Source organism: Heterocephalus glaber, unplaced genomic scaffold (genome assembly GCF_053883595.1).
Source record: "Heterocephalus glaber isolate CG9 unplaced genomic scaffold, H.glaber_assembly_v1.0 deba00001481, whole genome shotgun sequence".
In the NCBI taxonomy this organism is placed as follows: Eukaryota; Metazoa; Chordata; class Mammalia; order Rodentia; family Bathyergidae; genus Heterocephalus; species Heterocephalus glaber.
Window position 1 is genome coordinate 25,084,394 of NW_028258317.1, and position 20,606 is coordinate 25,104,999.

Sequence of the window (20,606 nt, forward strand, 5' to 3'; positions counted from 1 at the left end):
TCCTTTTTAAAATCAGGTTTCTTTTTTTACTTTTGAGTTGCTTGAGTTCCCTGTATATTCTGGGTATTAATCCTTTGTCAGATGAACAGTTTACAGATATTTTCTCTCATTGTAGAGGTTGCAAGTTTACTCTTTTGATTGCTTCCTTTGTTATGCAGAAGCTTTTTAGTTTGTTGTAATTCCACTTGTCTGTTTTCACTTTTGTTAACTATGCTTTTGGAGTTATATCCAAAAAAATCATTGCTCAAACCATTGTCACAGAGCTTTTCTCCCTAGTGTGTTCCTTTAGTAGTTTTACTGTTTCTAGTCTTAATGTTTAACTATTTAGTCCACCTTGAGTTGATCTTTATATACAATTTGAGGTGAAGGCCTAATTTCATTCTTCTGGAATGGATAGCCAGTCTTTCTAGCACCATTATTGAAGAGATTATCTTTTCTCTGTAGTGTGTTGTTGGGATCTTTGTCAAAAAATCAGCTGACTGTAAATGTGTGGGTTTATTTCTAGGCTCTCTCTTCCATTCCATTGATCATGTGTCTGTTTTTATGACGGAACTATGTTCTTTTGATTACTATGTCTTTGCAGTAGATTTTGAAACAAGGTACTGTGATGTTGCCTGCTTTATTCTTTTTTCTGAAGATTGCTGTGGCTATTCTGGATCTTTCATGGTTCTGTAAACATTTTAGGATGTTTTCTGTTTCTGTGGAAAATGTCACTGGGATTTTCATAGAGACTGAACTGACTCTATAAATCACTTTGAGTGATAGGGACATAGTAACAGTATTCTCCAATTCTATGAACATGGAATATCTTTCCATTTATCTGTATGATCCTCAATTTCTTTCATCAGTGTTTTAGTTTTCATTGTGCAGGTCTTTAATTTCTTCTGTTAAATTTCTTTTAAGTATTTTTTGTATTGTAAGTGGGATTGTCTTTATTTTGTTTTTCAGAAAGTTTGTTGTCAATGTTATAAGCTACTGATTTTTTGTATGTTGATTTTGTATCCTGAAATTTTACTCAGTTTTTTAGTTCTAACAGTCTTTTGGTCAAATCTTTAGGATTACTTATATAAAAGATCTTGTTCACAAAGACAACTTTTTAAAGTTTGTATTGTTATAATAGTTTATTGTTATAAATTTCCATCTAGAAGCTGTATTTGCTGTATCCTATAAGTTTTGGTATGTTTTCATTTTTGTTTGTCTCAAAATATTTAAACTTTTCCTATTTAATTTACTTTTGGACCCATTGGTTCATCAGAAACATGTTGTTTAACATATTTGTGATTTTCCAAATTCATTCTATTTTCTAGTTTCATACCATTTGTTTGGAAATGAAACAATACAATTTCCATCTTCTGAAATTTGTTATGACTTGTCAGGCATGGTGGCACTTGATTGTAATCCCAGTGCTCAGGAGGCTGAGGCAGGAGGATCGCTACAAGTTTGAGGCCAGCCTAAACTATACAACAAGCCCCTTTGTTTTTTTTTTTTAAGCCCCTTTGTTAAGACTTGTCTTGTGGCCTAACATGATCTATTCTAGAAAATGTTTCATGTATGCTCAAGAAGGATGTGTATTCAACTTTTGGATGGAATGTTTTGAATTAATCAGATCATTTAGTCCAAAGTCTAGTTCAAGTACAATGATACTTTATCTTCTGTCTGAATAATTTGTTCATTGTTGAAAGTGACATAGTGGAGTCCTCTATGATCTCTGTGTTTCATTCTCTCTCAGATCTGTTCATTTTTGCATTATATTTAAATGATCTAGTGTTGGGTATGTATATATTTACATTATACCTTCTTGATAATTGGTCTCTATTATATAGTGATCTTCTTTGTCCTGTTTTACAGTTCTAAACATAACTCTTTTTAACTTTGCATTTTCATAGAGTATCTCTTCCCATCTTTCCATGTTCTTTGTATGCTGTCCTTAGAGGTAAAGTGACTGTCTTATAAACAGCCCATCTTTGGGACTTTTAAAAAATTTGTTCAGCATTCTGTCTTTTGACTGAAGAATTTAATCCTTTTCAGTCAAGATAATTATTGATAGGTAAGGACTTTCTACTGCTATTTTGTTCATTGTTTTCTTATTTTGTAGCTCATTTGTTCCTTTTCTCGTGTTGTCTTCCTTTGTGATTAGATGATATTCAGAGTTACGTTTTGATTTCTTACTTTTTTGTATCTCCATTTGAATTTTGCTTTGTGGTTATTCAGTGGCTTACATAAAATGTACTTATAACAGGCTTAAGCTAACAACTTAAATATAAATGTGTCAAATAACTCTATTCTTATTACTGTACCTCTTCCAACCTTCAGTTTTTTGATGTCACAGTTTACATGGTTTTATATTATATAATCCCTTACCAGATTATTGTGACTATTATTTTTAATAGTGTTTTAAATATACATAAAACATAAATGATTTACATACCACCATTACAGTATTATGGCTTTCGGATTTTTGTATACTTATGTTTACCAGTGGTTTTCATGTTTTTACACAGTTTTGTGTATTTTCTTTTGGCTTGAACTCTACTTAGCATTTCTTTTAATACAAGTCTGGTGGTGATGAATTCCTTCAGCTATTTTGTGTCTGGGAAAGTCACTATCTCCTTTTCACTTCTAAAGGACAATTTTGCCAGCTATAGTATTCTTCTTTGTAGGTTTTAAAAAATCTTTAGTAGTTTCAATGTATCATCTCACTCCCTTCAGGCCTGTAAAATTTTTGTTGAGAAATATAGTGCTAGCCTCGTCGGAATTCGTGTATACAGGTTGAGCAACTGAAATTCAAAATGTTCCAAAGTCCAGAATTTTCAAAATGGCAAAATAATGCTGTTTTGGATTTGGATTTTTGGATTAGGGATGGATAGCTCATAAATCTATGCTAATAGCCCAAGTTGGAAAAAAATCTGAAATTAGAAACAGCTGGTTCCAAACCTTTCTAATAAAGGATACTCAACCTGTACATGGTTTGCTCTCTCCTCTTGCTTTAGAATCTTTTATTTTAGACAGTTTTATTATAAATATGTCATGAGGTAGTCTTGTTTGGAGTGAATGTGACTGGAAATCTCTGATTTTCTTGTACCTATATATCTTCTCTCACATTTAGAATGTTTTCTTATATTATTTTTAAGCTTTATGTCTTTTTGCCTCTTTGCTTTCCAAAATTTCTATAGCATGACTATTTATTGATATTGCTCCACAAATCCTGTAAAGCTTTCTTCACTCCTTTTTTTGACTGTATATGTTCAAATAACCTTTCCTAGAGTTCACAGATTTTTCTGCCATCAGTGCCTTCTCTTGCATTTTTCATTGCATTCATTTCAACCCCAGAATTTCTGCTACAAATACTGTTTATAGTTTTTCAGTTTGTCAAATTTCTTTCTTTAGCATTGTTTTCCTGATCTCATTGAATTGTTTCTGTATCAAAATTTGCTGGACTTCATTAATCCATCATTATTTTTTAATTATTCTGAGTTGTCAGGCAGTTCATACATTTCTTTGGGGTAAACTACTGGGAAATTATTATGTTCAACTGTTGGCATTTTGTTCCCTTTGTTTTTCATGTTTCTTGTTGCCTATATTGATGTGTACCTTTCGTGGAGCAGTGATGTCATGCAGACTCTACATACTAGTTTTGCTGTGGAAAGATCTCTAAGCAGGGATTGCAAGAAAACAATTTCTAGTGCCAGTAAGGGCACCAGCTGTATAGTGTTGATACAGGTCTGATGACCAAGGTTGATTTTAATAAACTGCAAGGATTCTCAACAGCCGACCAACAACACCATGAGCATCTATAGTGGTGACAGGAGTTATTGGGGTGGGCTAAAGGGATAATGGCAGCAAAGGTCCTACTGATTGTTTTCCTGATGAAGCTGTGGCTGTGAGGATCTCTTTGGGCACTAAGTCTGGCTTTGCCATATCTTGCAGTGACTGTGGTGCCCATGGAACGACCAGGGAACTGAGGCCTAAAAAGCACAGGTACATTTGGAGGGACTATAGCTCTGGGATCTGGGAGTCAATGCCATTTGGGTCTAAGGCACAGGCACCTCTGCTGTCACGCTTAGTTTTTGTGGCATGTTTGTGAAATAGTTGTGGAGCCAAGAATGGGTGTGTAGATGTGTGCATTATTAGAGAGGCTCTGAGGTCTGGATGGGCCTAGTTCTCTGATGGCTCAGCTGGTGCCTGGCACACAGGCATAAGTGAGGGTTTGAATTTAGAAAACCAGCTTGCTATGGTCTCTGAATTGTGGACAGGCCCAGTGAAGCTACAGAGCCTAGGACTGGAGTGTAAAACCCAGTAGAGCAGCTGTGGCCCCAGTGTGGGGAAAGGTGCTAGCTCCTTTCTTTGGATGGCTCAGGAGGAGCACTCCTTGATGTTGAGGTGAGTGGGTATGCAGCTATGCACGTCCTGGGGTTCCCTAGCAGGAATAACTGTTAGTTACCTCCGTGATGAGAGCTAACAGTGTTTTCTGCAGAGCAGGTTGTTGGGACCAAAGTGGTTTCACTGTGCAGCCAATACCAGTAGCCGCCACCTTTCTTCTTTGCACCTGGTTGTCTCTCTGGCATCTCAGGTGTGCCTATCTCACCAGCAATGCTCTTCATGTGAATATCCTGGGGTTTTGTTCTTCTGTGTTGCTGCATATTCCTTAATGGGTTCTTGAGCCCTCTATTTTTGGCTTCTGAATAGCTTTCTATATTTTTCTGTGAAGGGGATGAAGAACAGTATCTCCTACTCCACCATTTTGGTTATGTCACTCTGGACATTTCAACTGCTCTTAATTCACATTTCCACTTACTGGTTAAATGCATGATATGCTGGTAGCTTCACTTTTGCTCTGTATCTCCTCTTCATTATACTGTTGTTAAAAAAGCATTGTTGGATCAATTCAGTCGCCTAGTCATTTCTGAATACATAAGATGCTTAAGAATGCAGGAATGCGGAACTTTGTGGAGCATGTTGAACTATTTCACATTTAAACACAAAAGGATTCTAATCCCTGGTTTCACATTGGAACACATCCCTGCACTACTACTGACCTATACTAAAAAATGTACACTTCTACAAGAACTTTCCAACCTTGTGAGCTTTGGATTCTGTGTCTGGTGGAATATACTCACCATATTCTACATGGTTATTACTGACAAGTTAGATGTTAATAATTTAAGACATTATTCTTAAAGTATAATAAAGATATTTGGCAATACCTATGAGATACACTCCTGGATAAAATATGAGTAGACAAGAAATTTATTCACTTAAAATATGATCTCAGTGCAACATGTGCCTATAGCATAAATGGTAAACTCGCAACTGATCAAAGTTAGAATTTTACAATGTGTAATACATGTGGAGTTGTTACTTCAATATGGTAAATGTCACGTCTCGCAAGTGTTGCTCCTATTTTTTTATTTCTTAAAATGCACAAGTCAAAATCATCAGAAAAATGAAATATAGATCCCAGTAATTTATCTGTTAACTTTACATTTCCCTAAAGGCTCTTAGGCTTCTAAGTAATTGTTTTATATGTTCCCATTCTGGACTGACTTGTAGACTATGTAAAAACAAGACAAAGTCGTCATATAATCAAATAAATAGACAGGTGAGTAACAAAATTCAAAGATAGAAGAGTCTCTTTTACACCATTTGGATTGTTCATCCTATTGACTATTAACCCATCCTATTCAAATTCATATATTCCCCTTTTCTTACCTGCACTATCAGGGAAATTGTTATGTTTATTAACAATATGTTACTTCTACATAGCAAAAACACTTTATAGCATTCAATTATAAAGGTAAGTATCAAAAATATCTAGGAAAACGAGTTATGTATTACAGTGGTAAATGTATTCACACTCCTCATGAAATCTTCATTTTTAGAAAAATATATTATTGCATATGAAACCACAAACAAGCTTTCTGATTCCAGCACATTCTTACTCAAAACAGTATATACAGTCCTATGAGAGTCTGAGCAGACTATAGGTCCACACAGGGTTTTTGTTTTGAAGGTCCCAGACATACAGCAGTTTATATACACTTCTATGTCACATCTCTTGGCAGAGGTTTGCTTGCTTTCTTTCAGGTGAAGGATCTCTCATGCCAGTGAAGGAGAAAAAGGGAACACAGATGAAGCTTTTCCATCCTAGGCTGCTTCTTCAGCTGAGCAGTCAATTCCTGCGTAGGTAAACTTCTCATATAGCGTGGTGTTCACGTAGGTCTGGAAAAGAGAGTGGTTCAGACACAGGTTGCCTTGATTCTGCCCTAAGTAGTTACGGCAATACCTTGGTTTTCTTAACTTGGTTCAACTTACATACTGGGTACCTGGGGACACTCTTCTGTCCTCTATCCTTCTATTGTTTTCGATAACTTTGTCTAGCAAGGCATGCTTTGGCCTCTGCAGTAAGACTACATACTCTCCCTTTCCTTAGTCTCTGAACTTCTCTTTCTCATGGTCTCTCATTCATCCCTTATAAAATTGTTAGAGTCTCTAGGGCTCTTTTCTCTGTTGACATCTATCTTCAAATCTCATTGTGTGATTTTTCCCACTTGGGATTTGATGATGTTAAAAATCTAATTCTTTGATCTAGACCTGTCTGTTGACCCCAGATTGGACCAACTAAGTAACTTTTTAGAAATCTTTATAGAATTATAGTAAGCTATGGTCCAGGCTGTCAACTTAGTGTGTGGCTTTGGGCAAGTTACTTTTGCCTCACTGAGTCTATTTCTTCATCTGTAATATCTAAGGATCAGACTATATGACTAAGAGTCATACTAGCACTAATAGGCTAATTCTTTTTTTTTTTTTTTGGTACCAGGGATGGAACTCAGGTCCTTGCACTTGTGCAGCAGGGGGCGAAACCACTGAGCTAAATCCCCAGCCCCTAATAGGCTAATTCTATACGTTGTTCTAGTGTACATGTGACTATAGCTTGCACAGAAATCTCCTCTAAAAATTGCAACTTCCTCAAAGTTGGGAGGTGCATCATTTATATGTCTATAATATCTAAGGAGGAAGAACTCATTGGATTGTATCAATAATTTTTTATTAACCACCCTGGGCAATCAGGATTTCCAGTTTAAGAGCTACTGCTTCAAACTGTACACTCACCTTTCGTTCTTCTAACATCCTGCTTAAAGACACCAATATCTGTGCAAATGATGGCCTCTCATAAGGTTTCTCTCGCCAGCATTGTCTCATTAGATCATACCTTTGAAAACAAAAAGTTAAAGAGTTAACTCTGACTGTCCTTCAGTCTTGGGTGTATCTTAGAGGGGAACAGGGAAAAAAGAGAAGAAAATTAGCCACCAACACATGGTCATGAAGCTTAGCCAGCAGAAGATGGAAGTGCAGCACCTAAAGTGTTTCCATAGGCCTCCAACTTTCCTATCTGTGTCCCCTTTCTCCGAATCTAGTGCTGACATAGATAGCATTCTTGCAGGGTCTTGGGTTTAGCTATTCTGGTTATCCACAACGAACAGTTATGCGTAGCATTTCTCTTGGAATACTACATCTTTCAAAATGACAGTGTCTCTTGTAAAATGTCACTAGAGGCAGGACTCTTAGAAGGTCCTATCATAAAAAACAAACAAAAGGCCTGTTTAACCGTAATTAATGGCCTAAATATTAAACAAGCTCCAAAACTGAGGAAATGGCTTAGAGATTCCAGATACAAATTTGCTAGCGAGTGCCTTGATTTTGGACTTTCTAGAATTCAGAACTGTGAAAAATACATTTTGGTTTCTAAGCCACCCGGTTTATGGTATTTTATTAGAGCAGCCTGAATCAACACCAGGTTTAACATAAATTTTTTAGCTTGACTGACCATAAAACTCCTTTCTCCTTGTATCATTTGTGAGCATAGTTTAGGAAACACAGGTCTCCGTGTTTCTCAATTGTGGTCAGAACTACTTCTGTAACCACAATGCTGGTACCTGGGACTTGCTTTAGACCTACAGAATCAGAATATCTAGGAGTGGGCTTAAGACTCCACATACTGAAAACGTTTCAAAGGAGCCTTATTTACACAGAAGGCTGTCAACCATCAGCCTAGATATCACAGAGTCTAGAATAGTTTGTATCTTAATGTAGCAGACACTTTTGCCCAGTATTAGCAGCCTATAAGCAACACAAGCTTCTTGCCCCTTCATAATTTGGCTGTGTTACATTGGAAGTGGCAGGGCTTGGCTGAGTTCACTTCCAGCCAAGGTCTACTTGACTCAAACTAAATTCTTTTTCTCTGAATTAATCATTTGTTATCTTGAGGGAAGTTATGCTAGTGTGCCTGCTTGCAATATTGTTATCAGCAGGTGTCCCAAGGCCTGGCCAGCTCCCTTCCTTTCCATGCTTGTAATGAATAAACACTGGATATTCTTGACGTTTTTTGTCCTTGCTGCCCAGAACATCTTGGATCAACCCAAGGCCCAGCTTCTCTCAAGTCTCTGTCTCTGTGTCTTTATTCCCTCTCGCCTATGGCCAGGGTGTTTGACAAAGTCTCTTATACCTTAACAGGTATTTCTTAGAGGGGAAATCTCTGAGAATAGAATGATTTTCAGAGGGTGAAATTTGGAGGACTTTGTCTAGTTATGGTCCAAGGACATCCAGGTTTGCCCAGGATGATCCATATCTATGTTTCTTGAGCCAGTGATAGCATTAATAGCACCCTCTCTTGCTTTCAATTTGCACAGTCTGAACAATAAATTATTCACTCAACCTAGAGCCTTGCTCTTTTCAAATCATGCCAGTGAGGCAGCTTCTACCATGTTGAGTTCTGGAAGAGTAGCGTCAGAAAAACTAATCATTGTCAGAATAATGCTTACTCTTGAAAAATAACTTCAGTAGAAGTAAGATTCTATGAACACAAATCCATCTTCCTTAATGGAACAGTTCTCAGATCTCTCTCCCCAACATTAATCACAAAGCTGTATACATTTATCTGTTCATGAACAATTTCATGAATTTATTTCAGATATTTTTTGTATTTGTTGTCATTTCTTATTACAGCCTTGCGAAGAGTCATACATTAAATTCCTCCTAGATAGCTATGTCTGGAAAGCTACTACTCCTTGCCAGTTACATTATGGTCTAGGAGCCTCCTCCAATATTTGGTCCAGCTATCTAGAATCTCAGTGTGGATGTTTATTATATGTATTAGATGACTTCTTCCTTAGAATCAGCCTGTCCAGAAAATGCACAAGAGAAAAGTTGAGATAAAATGATCCTTCAGATGAGGCCTGACTTACACCTCATCATCACAGTTCAGGGGCTTCTCCAGCCTGTAGCCTTGGGGCAGCTTCTCATAGAGTTCTGCGCATGTCATTCCACAATAGGGGGTGCCACCTGGAAGACAGGAAGAGGTGCACCTGAGTCCTGTGGGTATGGAAGGCAGTGCCTCCTGCCTCAAAACTCCAGAACTAAGAAGTGAGGAGTGAAACAGGATATCAAGGAAGGAAGGGCACTGAGTGTGCCTCCCTTCACCAATCCAAAGTTGGACTTACATTGCAGACTGGGCTAAAGTGTGATCATTCCTCCAAGGGAAAGAGCCACCACAGGCCTCATCACTGACAGCACTATTGCTCTTCCCTACATCTGTCTACAGACAGTACATCTGTTATACCATGAGATTTTTCTTTTTTCTAGCTAAAAAATCTAGTTATATTATGCAACTCCTATTTTATTAATAACAGCTTGTGCAATTATAAAGCAATATATATTTATAGTACAAATCTTGGAATATAAAAGCTAAATGAAGTGAAAAATAGCTTTGTAATTAATACCTTACAGTTATATATAAAATGCTCACAAAAATGCTTTTTGTCATGCACATCTTCACATGCTATTAAATGGCCTTCAAAAAAATGTGACTTTTTCCATGCATGGTGACACGTGTCTGTAATCCCAGCACTTTGGAAGACTGAGGCAGGAGATCACATGTTCCAATCTAATACTTAGCAAGACCTTGCCTTAAAATTTTTTTTAAAAATGAGGGCTGTAGCTCAGTGCCAAGGCCCTGGGTTCAATCCTCAGGACCACCACCATAAAAATATGTGACCTTTAATGGATATATAATATTCTATCCAAAGTTGTAAAAGTAAACTTGATAAATCTCATAAATTTTTCCATAAGCAGAAACAACCTATAATAAACTTCATGGCCACTAGGTCATTAGTGTTAAATATGCCATTAAGTATATAGCTTTCAAAAAGAGAACTGCAAGAATAAAGACACTCATGTGTGGAGACCTGTAAATTTATGTCTAAGTCACAACTGGTAGACCACACACAAGTGGTGCCCTGTGGAATTACATTAGGAGAGAATGCTGGAGGACCCATTCCCTTTTCCCAGAATCTCGCCTGGAAGGAAAGCAGAGATACTTACCTAAGCTGACAATCTCCCATAGCAACACACCATATGACCACCTACAGGAGGAACAGGTGGAAAACCATGAATCACCAAAGACACTTTCTTTCCCCAAGAGCCAGGCAACTGAATGTCTCTCATAAAAGGAAATGTTAAACATCTGCTTTCTGGAATAGGTCCTGCACACATCCTGGTTCCTCTCCTCTCAGATTGATGGAGTGGTTATGGAGAAAAATGGGGTTCATTTCACTGAAGCTCTCGCCTCACTTTAAGGACAGAAAGCAAGGTGGAATGATGAGAAAAGCAGGAATTCTAAGACAGACTGATCTGAGTTTAATCTTATCTCCATCATTAATACTATTTGTGTGGTGTGGGATGAACTACCGAACATCTTGTTGTGTATTCTTCTGAAAGTGGAGATACTTAGACTCTGCTTGCAAGTTACACCAATATGACATACACAGGCACCTTGCACAGTAAGTGCCATCTTCTCCCCTCCCCAGACAGAAGGAAACTCTCATGACCAAGTCAGCACAACTTTCTGGGCCTGGGCTTTTCCTCCTGAAAATGAAGTATACAGCAAGAGGGCCTAAGAACCATTCCCAACCATTTCTGCCACTGCCAGCTTGAAACTTGTCACTGTAGCTGCAGCAAACATGGTGCCACTGCCTGGCCTTACTCTTGTCTCCACCACCTGTGACTGCTCTCCACTTTACTGGGCTGCTTCTTCCAAGCTTGGTCTGGTGAGTAAAGTCAGAAAAAACCCATGTGCCCTTTCCTCCTCTAGAGGTCAAGAAGTCACAGGTGAAGGACAAGTGAAGGAAACCCAAGACCTGCCAACAGTGATTTGACACACTGGTCATTGTCTGCTCTGTGGCTTCATTTATTCTATGAACTTATTTCCTCCACAGAGGAGCAGGATATGTTTGCTTTTCTTTAAAACCTCTGTCAAACATATTTTTATGGAAAGAAAATCCCTTAGCAGTAAGGAGCTTACTTACACATCACTGTTGGTTGTGTACACACTGTAATTTAGGGACTCAATTGCCATCCAGCGCACTGGGAGCCTTCCCTGGTGAGAACAAAGTGAGATGTCATTCAGGCAGGGTCAGGACCATCAAGTGCCTCTGTGTGTGCCTGAAGCCATGGCTCATGCAAGGCCCATAGGGAACTCTGTTTGGTACTCCATAGACATATGGCACGACACATTCAGGAATCATTGCTTTGTGAATGTCCCAGCCACAAGCATGTTTTCAGACTCAAAGACATGCAAATAGCATCTTACCTACTTCCTCTTGGACAATTATGCCTCCCTATAATAATGTTACATGAATTTATATAAGTGGATGTACACATTTGTGCAGTGTATATGTATAGATTTGACAGTCATTTGGTTATTAATTTATTTACCTTGTAGCTATCTGGAGGTTAGGAAGAAGAAAAGACAGGCATAGAAACTGAGAATTTACTCACAATGTGGGAAAAGGTAACAGGGACACTAAGGTGAGGTAGAAAGAGTAACTGTGCCTTCACGTGACAGGGAAGATTTTTCAGAGGAGATGTCCAAACTGATGTGTAAGCATCATCAGATGGATTGGAGAAGAAAGAACATCTCAGGCCACAGGTGGCCTTATCAATCAACAGAGACTGAAAAACTTAGAGCCAATGCAGTTTACATTGGCTCAGAAATAAGAAAAGACACACAATTTCCCTTTGGGCAGCTGGCTTTGATCCCAGTTCTTCACTTACTGAATTCAGGCTGGGCAAGGTGAGGTGTGAACTAGATATTGTGAAGCTTAGCTTCAGAATTTTATTCCTATTTTTCTCATATTCTCTTTTGATTTTGGGCTTCCTTCCTACCTATCCACCCTGGAATCATATAGATTGTTATTGAGTGATCAACTCCTCCATCCTAGAGGTTTATCCAAATAGCAGCACTGGCAGCACCTAGCCTGTGGATGGGGCAAAGTTAGGAGCACTTTGTCAGCCCTCCCCTAGACCGTGCATCAGTGAGACCACCACTGCCCTGGGACCCAGGATGCTTCCTACATGTGAAATTCCCTCCCAGTTCTTTGAAGAATGGCAATATTCTGCAGCATAAATCCCAAATGGTAATCCATATTCAAGTAATCCCTATAAACTCAAGTATAAAATCATCCTTTCTTATATCTACATATTTAATGCTCTCCCAAACACAACTCCCTTCACCCTGAGCCCACTCCATCTCTCATCTGGCTTTCTCTTCCCCTTCACAGCTGAGGATATGTAGTCCACATTAACTGGATTTCTACTCATTCATCTCACCCCAAACTGCTGGCCTCTGATCTCATGTCTCCTAATTACCAAGTGCCACATTCATTTTTTATTTGACTTGTTTTAGATCTGTTTACTTCTCTTTGTCCTTACAACTGTCACACTGGTTCAGGCCACCACTGTCCCTGCCTTGTGACAAACACCTCTCTGCTGCTCTCCATGGCTAACTGATCTTGCTCTCTAATGGTGTGTGCACCACAGTTAGAATGGTCACTCTAAATGACAAATATAACCACATAGCTCTTTCCCTTAAAATTCTTTCATATTTCTGCCCCAAGGTCCCAAATCTGTAGCTGAGTCTCAAAATTCCTAGCTAGAATTCAAAGACCCTACCCTAGTTCCTCCTACCACCTTGAATATTAATTCCTCCTTTATTGTAACCCAGTTGTATTGTTACTTAATACCTAAAGGTTTAATTCTCTCTGAGACATGTGTGTGTGTGTATTGCACCCTCTAGCTCATCCAATTCATTTTTTATCCAATATCTATTCAACATTTACTGTGAAACTCAGGTGTTGACCTCTTCTAGGAGGTCTTCCATGGTCTTCCACTGCCCTCAGGCTTGGTTCATTTTGCTTTCTCTGTGCTTCCAGGGAACCTGTGCATTTCTCACCCATAATTTATCAACTGTTAGAATTGTTATTTATGTGTCAGTAAACTCCTTGAAGGTGGAGATTGTGTCCAACTTAAATTACTCCAAAACCTAGCATAAAAATCCTCAAGATACTGGCAAATAGAATGCAACAAATCATAAAAAATGAGACATCATGACCAACTAGGATTCATACAAAAAACACTATAGTAATAAGTCAACCAGTAATAAAGGGATAAAAATATTAATGACAGTAAAACTCCAAATCAATTAGTACAGGAGTTTACAGTAACATTTCCAATAGTCAAATGAATCGCAACAGAAGCTCTACAAACACATAGACATTAAGTAACACATTCCTGACTATTCAATGGGCCACAGAAGATACAAAGGAAGAAGTTAAACAATTCTTAGAATCAAACAATGCCAGTACAACATAACACAACCTATGGAACATAATGAAAGCAGTCATAAGAGGGAAGTTTACAGCTGCGAGTGCTCACATTAGGAAAACAGAATGAGCACAGAAAAATAACCTAATGATGCATCTCAAGATACTAGAAAACAAGAATAGTCTAGCCAGGTATGGTGGTGCATGCCTGCCTAGCACTTAGGTGGCTGTAGCAGGAGGATCATTGTGAGATTGAAGCCAGCCTGGGCTACATAGCATGTTCAAGAACAGTCTGAACTGCCTAGGGAGAACTCATCTCACAAAAACAAAAAAAAGTCTAAACCCAAAATTAGCACAAGGAAGGACATAAAGATCAGAGTGGAAATCAAGACTAAAATAAATACAAAAAAATTAAAAAGCTGATTTTTTTTGAAAGAATAAATAAAATAGACAAACCCTTAGCCAAATTTACCAAAAGAAGAACCCATATACACACAATTAGAAATGAAAAAAGGTGAAATCAAAATGGATACTACCAAAATTCAGAAGATCATTAGTAACTACCATTAAAAATTATACTCCAGCAAATTAGAGAATGTTGAAGAAATGAACAGATGAACCCAATCTGAGCTAAGAAGACATAAAAACCCAGGCAATGAAATTGAAACTATAATTAAAAAGAAAAGCCCAAGACCTGATGTATTCACCACTGAATTCTACAAGACCATCAGAGAATACATGATGCCAATATTCCTCAAAATCTTTAAATAAATTAAAAGGGAAGGAATGTTTTCCAACTCATTTCTAGAAACTAGCATTATCCTTATTCCAAAACCAAACAAGGATCCAACTATAAAAAAAACTGTAGATCAATTTCTTTAATAGAAGTAAAAAATCCTCAAGATAACTGGCAAATAGAATGCAAATCAAAGAAATTATACATCATGACCAAGTGGAATTCATGCCAGAAATGAAAAAATGGTTCATCATACACAAACTAAAAAATACACCACATAAGCAGGACAAAAATAATATGATTGTATCAATAGATGCAGAAAAAGCTTTTGACAAAATCTAATATCCATTAATGATTTTAAAATACTGAGATAAATATAAAAGATCTTATCTCAATCTGATAAAAGTCATTTGTGACAAACTTACTGCCAATGTCATATTAAATGGGGAAAGCCCAAAAGTTTTCCCTCTAAAATTAGGAATAGGACATGGATGCTTCAAGTTACCAGTTCAATATAGGACTTTAAACAATCAGACAAGAGAAAGAAAAAGGGATATGTGCAGGAAAGGAAGAAGTCAAAGTATCATTAATTGTAGATGACATGATTCTTTACATAGAAGATCCAAAAATTCCATGAAAAGACTCCTAGAATAATCAAATTCAGCAGTGTAACAGGATGCAAAATGAGCACACTAAAATCTATAGCATTCCCCTACACCAGTGATGCCAAACCTTTTTATTTTTTTTTAAATTTAATTTTATTGGTAGATTTTAGGTATACAATATAATGACATTCATCATTGGAAATTTGCACTTTTACATAATGCCTCTTGGTTCTCATTTTTCCCCCCTTCCCCTGTCCTCCCTTCAACCCCTCCATCCCTATTTACAAAGACTTTGTTTCCATTTTTTCTCATATTAATTCCATTCCCTTCTTTCCTTTCCCCTTTGCCCCTTTTCTTCTGATTTCACATTATCTATTATACCTTTTAGTCCTTATTTACATGTTCAGTTTCTCACACTAGAGAAACTATTCAGTGTTTACATGTGTGTCCTATTTATTTCACTTAAGAGTATGGCCTCAATGGATGGCAAACCTTTTAGAGACAAGAGCGCCAAACTGCAACCCACTTTATCACAAAGTGCAAATACTGCAATTAAATCTGACAACTGAGGCATTTATACCAGGGATCGAACTCAGGTCCTTGCACTTGCGCAGCAGGCGGCAAAACCATTGAGCTAAATCTTTGGCCTGAGGTTTTAATTTAGAAAAAAACCCTCTAAATTAATATCTTTTGTCTTAAAAGAAAAACACAATAACACATATGCCATATGTTTGCCACCACTGCACTACACCAACAAGGAACCCACTAAAAAAGAAATTTAAAAATCAATACTATCAGGCCGGGGATTTAGCTCAGTGATTTCGCCGCCTGCTGCCCAAGTGCAAGGACCCGAGTTTGATCCCTGGTACCAAAAAACAAAAAAAATAATACTATCACAATAACATCAAGAAAAATGAAATACTTAGGAATTAACCTATCCAAGGAAGTAAAATACCTCTACAACAAAAAAGCTGCAGTATTCTGAAAAAGGAGATCAAAGAGGACATCAGAAAATGGAACATCCCCTGATTCTGGACAAGCAGAACCAGTGTCAAAATGACCGTACTTCCAAAACTGATATATAGATTTAATACAATCCCAGTCCAAATACCAATAAAATTCATCACAGAACTAGAGAAAACAAGCCTAAAATTCATCTAGAACCATAAGAGATCCAGAATAACAAAAGCAAACCAGGGCAATAAAAACAAAGCAGGAGGTATCACAATACCAGATATCAAGTTATGCAACAAAACTACAGTGATGAAAAGAGCATGGTACTGGCACAAAAACAGAAATGTGGATAAATACAATAGAATAGAGGAATAAGAAATGATCCCAGATGCACTAAGTTGTCTGATCTTGACAAAGTAGCCAAAAAAACATACACTGGAGGAGAGATAGCCTCTTTAGCAAATGGTGCTGGGAAAACTGGCTATCTGGCTATCTACACGCAGAAGATTGAATCTAGACCCATATCTTTTATCATGTACTAAACTAAAATCTAAAATCAAAATAGATCAAAGATTTAAGTATTAAAACAAAAACACTTAACCTGATGGAAGATAAAATAGGTAAAACTCAAGTCATAGGCATAGGCGAGAACTTTCTAAAAAGAACCCCAATTGCATGAGAAATAACATTAAGAATCATAAAATGGAATCATATCCAATTAGAAAGCTTCTGTACAGCAAAGGTAACAACCAATAGTGTGAAGAGAACCTACTGAATGCTAAGTAAGTTTTGCCAGCTACACCTTGGACAGAGAACTAATATGTAGAATATATTGAAACCTCAAAAAATTGGACTCCCTAAATAATAAAAGTACCAATCAAAAATGGGTGATTGAAATGAATAGATACTTCTCAGAAGTATAAATGGCTAATAAACACATGAAAAAAGTTCAGTATCACTGGCCATTAGAGAATGCAAATTAAAGCAACATTGAAATTTGAACTTACTCCAGAAAGAATAGCTTTCATCAAGAAATCAAATAATAACAAATGCTGGCAAGGCTACAGGGCAAAAGGAACTCTTTTACATTGTTGGTGGGAATGTAAGTTAGTACAACCACTATGAAAATTCTCAATTTTTAATCTTAATTACTCAAAGAAATTCCTAAAACACAAATTCCATTCAACCCAGCTATCCCTCCACCAGGTATCCTGAAGAGTTAAAGACATCATATTTCAGTGATACCCATGATTATAGCAGCACAATTCATAATAGCTTCATCTTGAAACTGGTCTACATGTCCGTTGACAGATGGATGAATAAAGAAAATGAGGTATTTAAACATCATGGAGTACTACTCTGCCTTAAGAGGGTAAAATTTGAGTTCTTTGTAGGAAAATTAATGCTCCTTGAAATCACAATGTTAAGTGAAATAAATCAGACACACAAGCTGAAATATTGCATGGTTTCTCTTATCTGAAAAACCCAAAATAAATCAAACAGCAAAATAAAAAATAGAAAATGGGAAACGGATCAAGAGATGGAGGCCACAGAGTGGAGGTATAGGGGAAGGGGACATAAAAAGAATTAAGATGTGTCACATACATGTTCATAACTCCCCACAATGACTGTAATCATTATGTATTACAAGCATACAAATTTAAAAAGTTGGACCAGCAAGCATACTCACTCTGTCCTCACATGGTACCTGCTGCACTGCACCTTTCTTCCAGGGATCTTGTTTCTCTCCAAGCCTTTCATCTTTCTTTCCCTTTCCTCCCCAGTCCCATGTTACCACTGAACACATGACCCTGAGATAGAGTTGAGACCTGAGCAGTATGCAGCCTTTCTCAGCTTCCCCCCTAAGCTCTCCAAGAAACTCTTGCTCTCTGTGAAATGCCAAACACACGTTGGCCTTAGGAATTTTAGGAAATCACGCAAATAAAACATACAAGTCATCGAGCTGGCGATCGCCCAACCTGCATTAATCCTCCACTTCCTTACCTGAGATACCACAACATCCAAAGAAAGGGACTCTGCGAAGGAGATGTAAGGGGTCAGGAGAGCTAGACTATGTGGGTGAGTGACAGGTCCTTCCTTTTTAAGAAGGAAAATCTGCATTGAGTAGGTGAAAGTCTGAAAAGCCTAGGGAAGAAAGTATTTCCTGTAAGCCAGTCCTCAGGGATGCACCTCTAGCTTCTGAAAAATGTTCATGTGGAGGGTTAAAGGGGCCCTACTTTCAACTTCATAAAAAAGTGGAAAAATAAAAAATTATTAAGTTCACCTGCTCCACTGCTGGTGGGAGCGTACACTGGTGCAACCACTGTGGAAATCAGTATGGGGATACCTCAAAGAACTAGGACTGGAAGTCCCATTTGACCCAGCTATTCCCTTGCTGGGGATCTTCCCCAAAGAATTAAAAGAATCATACCACAGTGATAAATGTGCACCCATGTTCATAGCAGCACAATTTGTAATAGCTAAAGCTTGGAAGCAGACCAAGTGCCCATCAACTGGAGACTGGATAAAGAAAATGTGGTTTTTTTATAAAATGAAGTACTATTCAGCCATAAAGAATGAAAAACTAGAGTCATTTATAGCTAAATGGATGCATATCGAGGCCATACTCTTAAGTGAAATAAATAGGACACGTGTAAATACCGAATAGTTTTAGTGTGAGAAACTGATAGTGTAAATAAGGGTTAAAATGATTAAAATGAATAATTGATAATTTGAAATAGGAAAAAAGGTCCAAAGATGAAGGAGTGAAGGGAGGGGAAGGGGAAAGGAAAAACTATGAGAAAAGAAAAAAAAATGGAAATGAAATCTATATAAATAGGGAAGGGCGGAGGGGGTGAAGGGTGCACAGGTAGTGGGGAAAAAATAAGAACCAAGATATATCACGTACAGGTACAAACACCCAATGATAAATGGTTTTTTTTGTTTTTTTGGAGGGGTACCGGGGATCGAACTTGGGACCTTGCGCTTGCAAGGCAGGCACTGAAACCACTGAGCTAAATCCCCGGCCCTCCAATGATAAATGTAAACGAATTGTACACCTAAAATGTACCAATAAAAGAACTAAAAAAAAGAAAGAAATGCTTGTGAGAAACTCAGCCCCAGAGGCTACTTTATCAGAATCACTCCCAATAGTTTTGAACTGATAAGATGCCTTGAAGCTTCAGAAACAGAATCATTTGGAAATGAAATATATACTGTGAAATTTCAGAAGAGAGGAGATTATCCTTTATTTGGCTGCAAACATGACTTCAATTTGGAAGGTGTTGTGGACATCCCTGAATTCTTGGTCTATTTTCCATTGCTGACTGAAATGCTGAAGAAGTACAGTATGAAACTAGTCTACAAAAAAACATTTATGGAATTCTTTGAAGAAAAGATTAAGAACAATGAAAATAAAATGGTGTTAAAACGAATGCAGGCCCTAGAGCCGTACCCTGCAAATGAGAACTCTAAACTTAACTCTGAGAAGGCAGGTGACTACGAGCACGCAGCGGCATTCATGAAGAATAGTCAAGTGACGTTACCACTGGGAACCCTAAGTAAATCAGAATGGGAAGCTACAAGTTTGTTACCGGAATCATGGCAAGAATCAAGTTCATGAACCAAGATACCACTGAATCTTTCTGAACATAGGTATACATAGGTATGTCACTGGATGGTAGGATCTGAGGAGGTCCCCCAAAGAGGAGATGGGGACCATAACTTGTGCCCCTCCGTGGAGTAGGTTCATTGACTCTCTTTACAGAAAAAAGAATTTTAGGATCCATCATTGAGAGGCATAGATATTTATTAGGTAGAGTTGAAGAAGTAAAATGAGAAAAGTTGTTTTTCTTGTTGATGGATTTGATTTGAGCTTGAGGTGAACTTTTAATGAAGAGGAAATCCTACACGGGCTTCAGAAGTTATAAATTTCTCTATATAACCTCTTTGTGATTTAGAAAATCATTAATATATTTCCTTGATTTGGGGTTAGGTATTTAAAGGTTTTTTTCCCTGCTATATTTGCTGTTCATTGTAAGAGGATTGTGAGACCACCTCAGAAGTTTCTGAGTGAGACACAAAGAATGCCAGACTGGATATAGACCAGACGCCCTGGACTGCTAAGTTTGGGTTAATGGCCACATGTATGGAGCCTCCTTTACTGGTAATATGGAGGCCATGTCATGCTAGAACCCAAAACATGAGTGAATGTTTACTGGGCCAGACAGAGTCTACTAGGATACAGTCAGATGTCTCAGTCATCATAGAACAATGACATTCTAAGAAAAGTGCTACCAGGAGAGGGAGGGTCCCTTGCAAAGTACTTTATCAGTGTCAGTATTCACAACTTACCATTGTCTTTTTTACATATACTTCTTGACCTCGGGACAATCCAAAATCTGCTATTTTGGCTAGGTAGTTCTCACCAACTAAAATGTTTCGGGCAGCCAGGTCCCTGTGGATAAACTGAATTTTTTTTAAAAAAAATTATTTTCAGCATATTATTTGTGTTTTTCACTTCATTTTGCTAGCACAAAACCCTTAGAACAAGAAATGGAGAAGAAACAACGGTATGAAACAGGATTTTAGAAGGTCACCAGAATCCACGTCCCTTAAAGTACCTCTCCAAAACCTTGACAGTGGATTCTGCCAAAT

General features: G+C 37.7%; 1 protein-coding gene and 1 pseudogene across 3 annotated transcripts in view; one reads left to right on the top strand and one right to left on the bottom strand.

Moving 5' to 3' along the window:
- Positions 1 to 5,229: 5,229 nt before the first annotated feature.
- The window catches only part of Tek (TEK receptor tyrosine kinase), a 126,621-nt gene continuing 111,244 nt past the window's right edge, over positions 5,230 to 20,606 (bottom strand). For 2 of the 3 annotated variants that reach the window (XM_021252944.2, XM_087183816.1), the window contains 6 exons: positions 20,304 to 20,417; positions 11,361 to 11,431; positions 10,378 to 10,418; positions 9,243 to 9,339; positions 7,111 to 7,210; positions 5,869 to 6,219 (listed from right to left, as the gene is read on the bottom strand). In XM_021252944.2, coding sequence (XP_021108603.1) covers positions 6,145 to 6,219; positions 7,111 to 7,210; positions 9,243 to 9,339; positions 10,378 to 10,418; positions 11,361 to 11,431; positions 20,304 to 20,417 — 498 coding nt within the window. In that variant the 3' untranslated portion in view covers positions 5,869 to 6,144. Of the gene's footprint in view, positions 6,220 to 7,110; positions 7,211 to 9,242; positions 9,340 to 10,377; positions 10,419 to 11,360; positions 11,432 to 20,303; positions 20,418 to 20,606 lie in introns of all 3 variants that reach the window. The other variant, XM_004838368.4, reaches the window with a different exon arrangement.
- Positions 16,010 to 19,572, top strand: LOC147825871 (mRNA cap guanine-N(7) methyltransferase pseudogene; annotated as a pseudogene).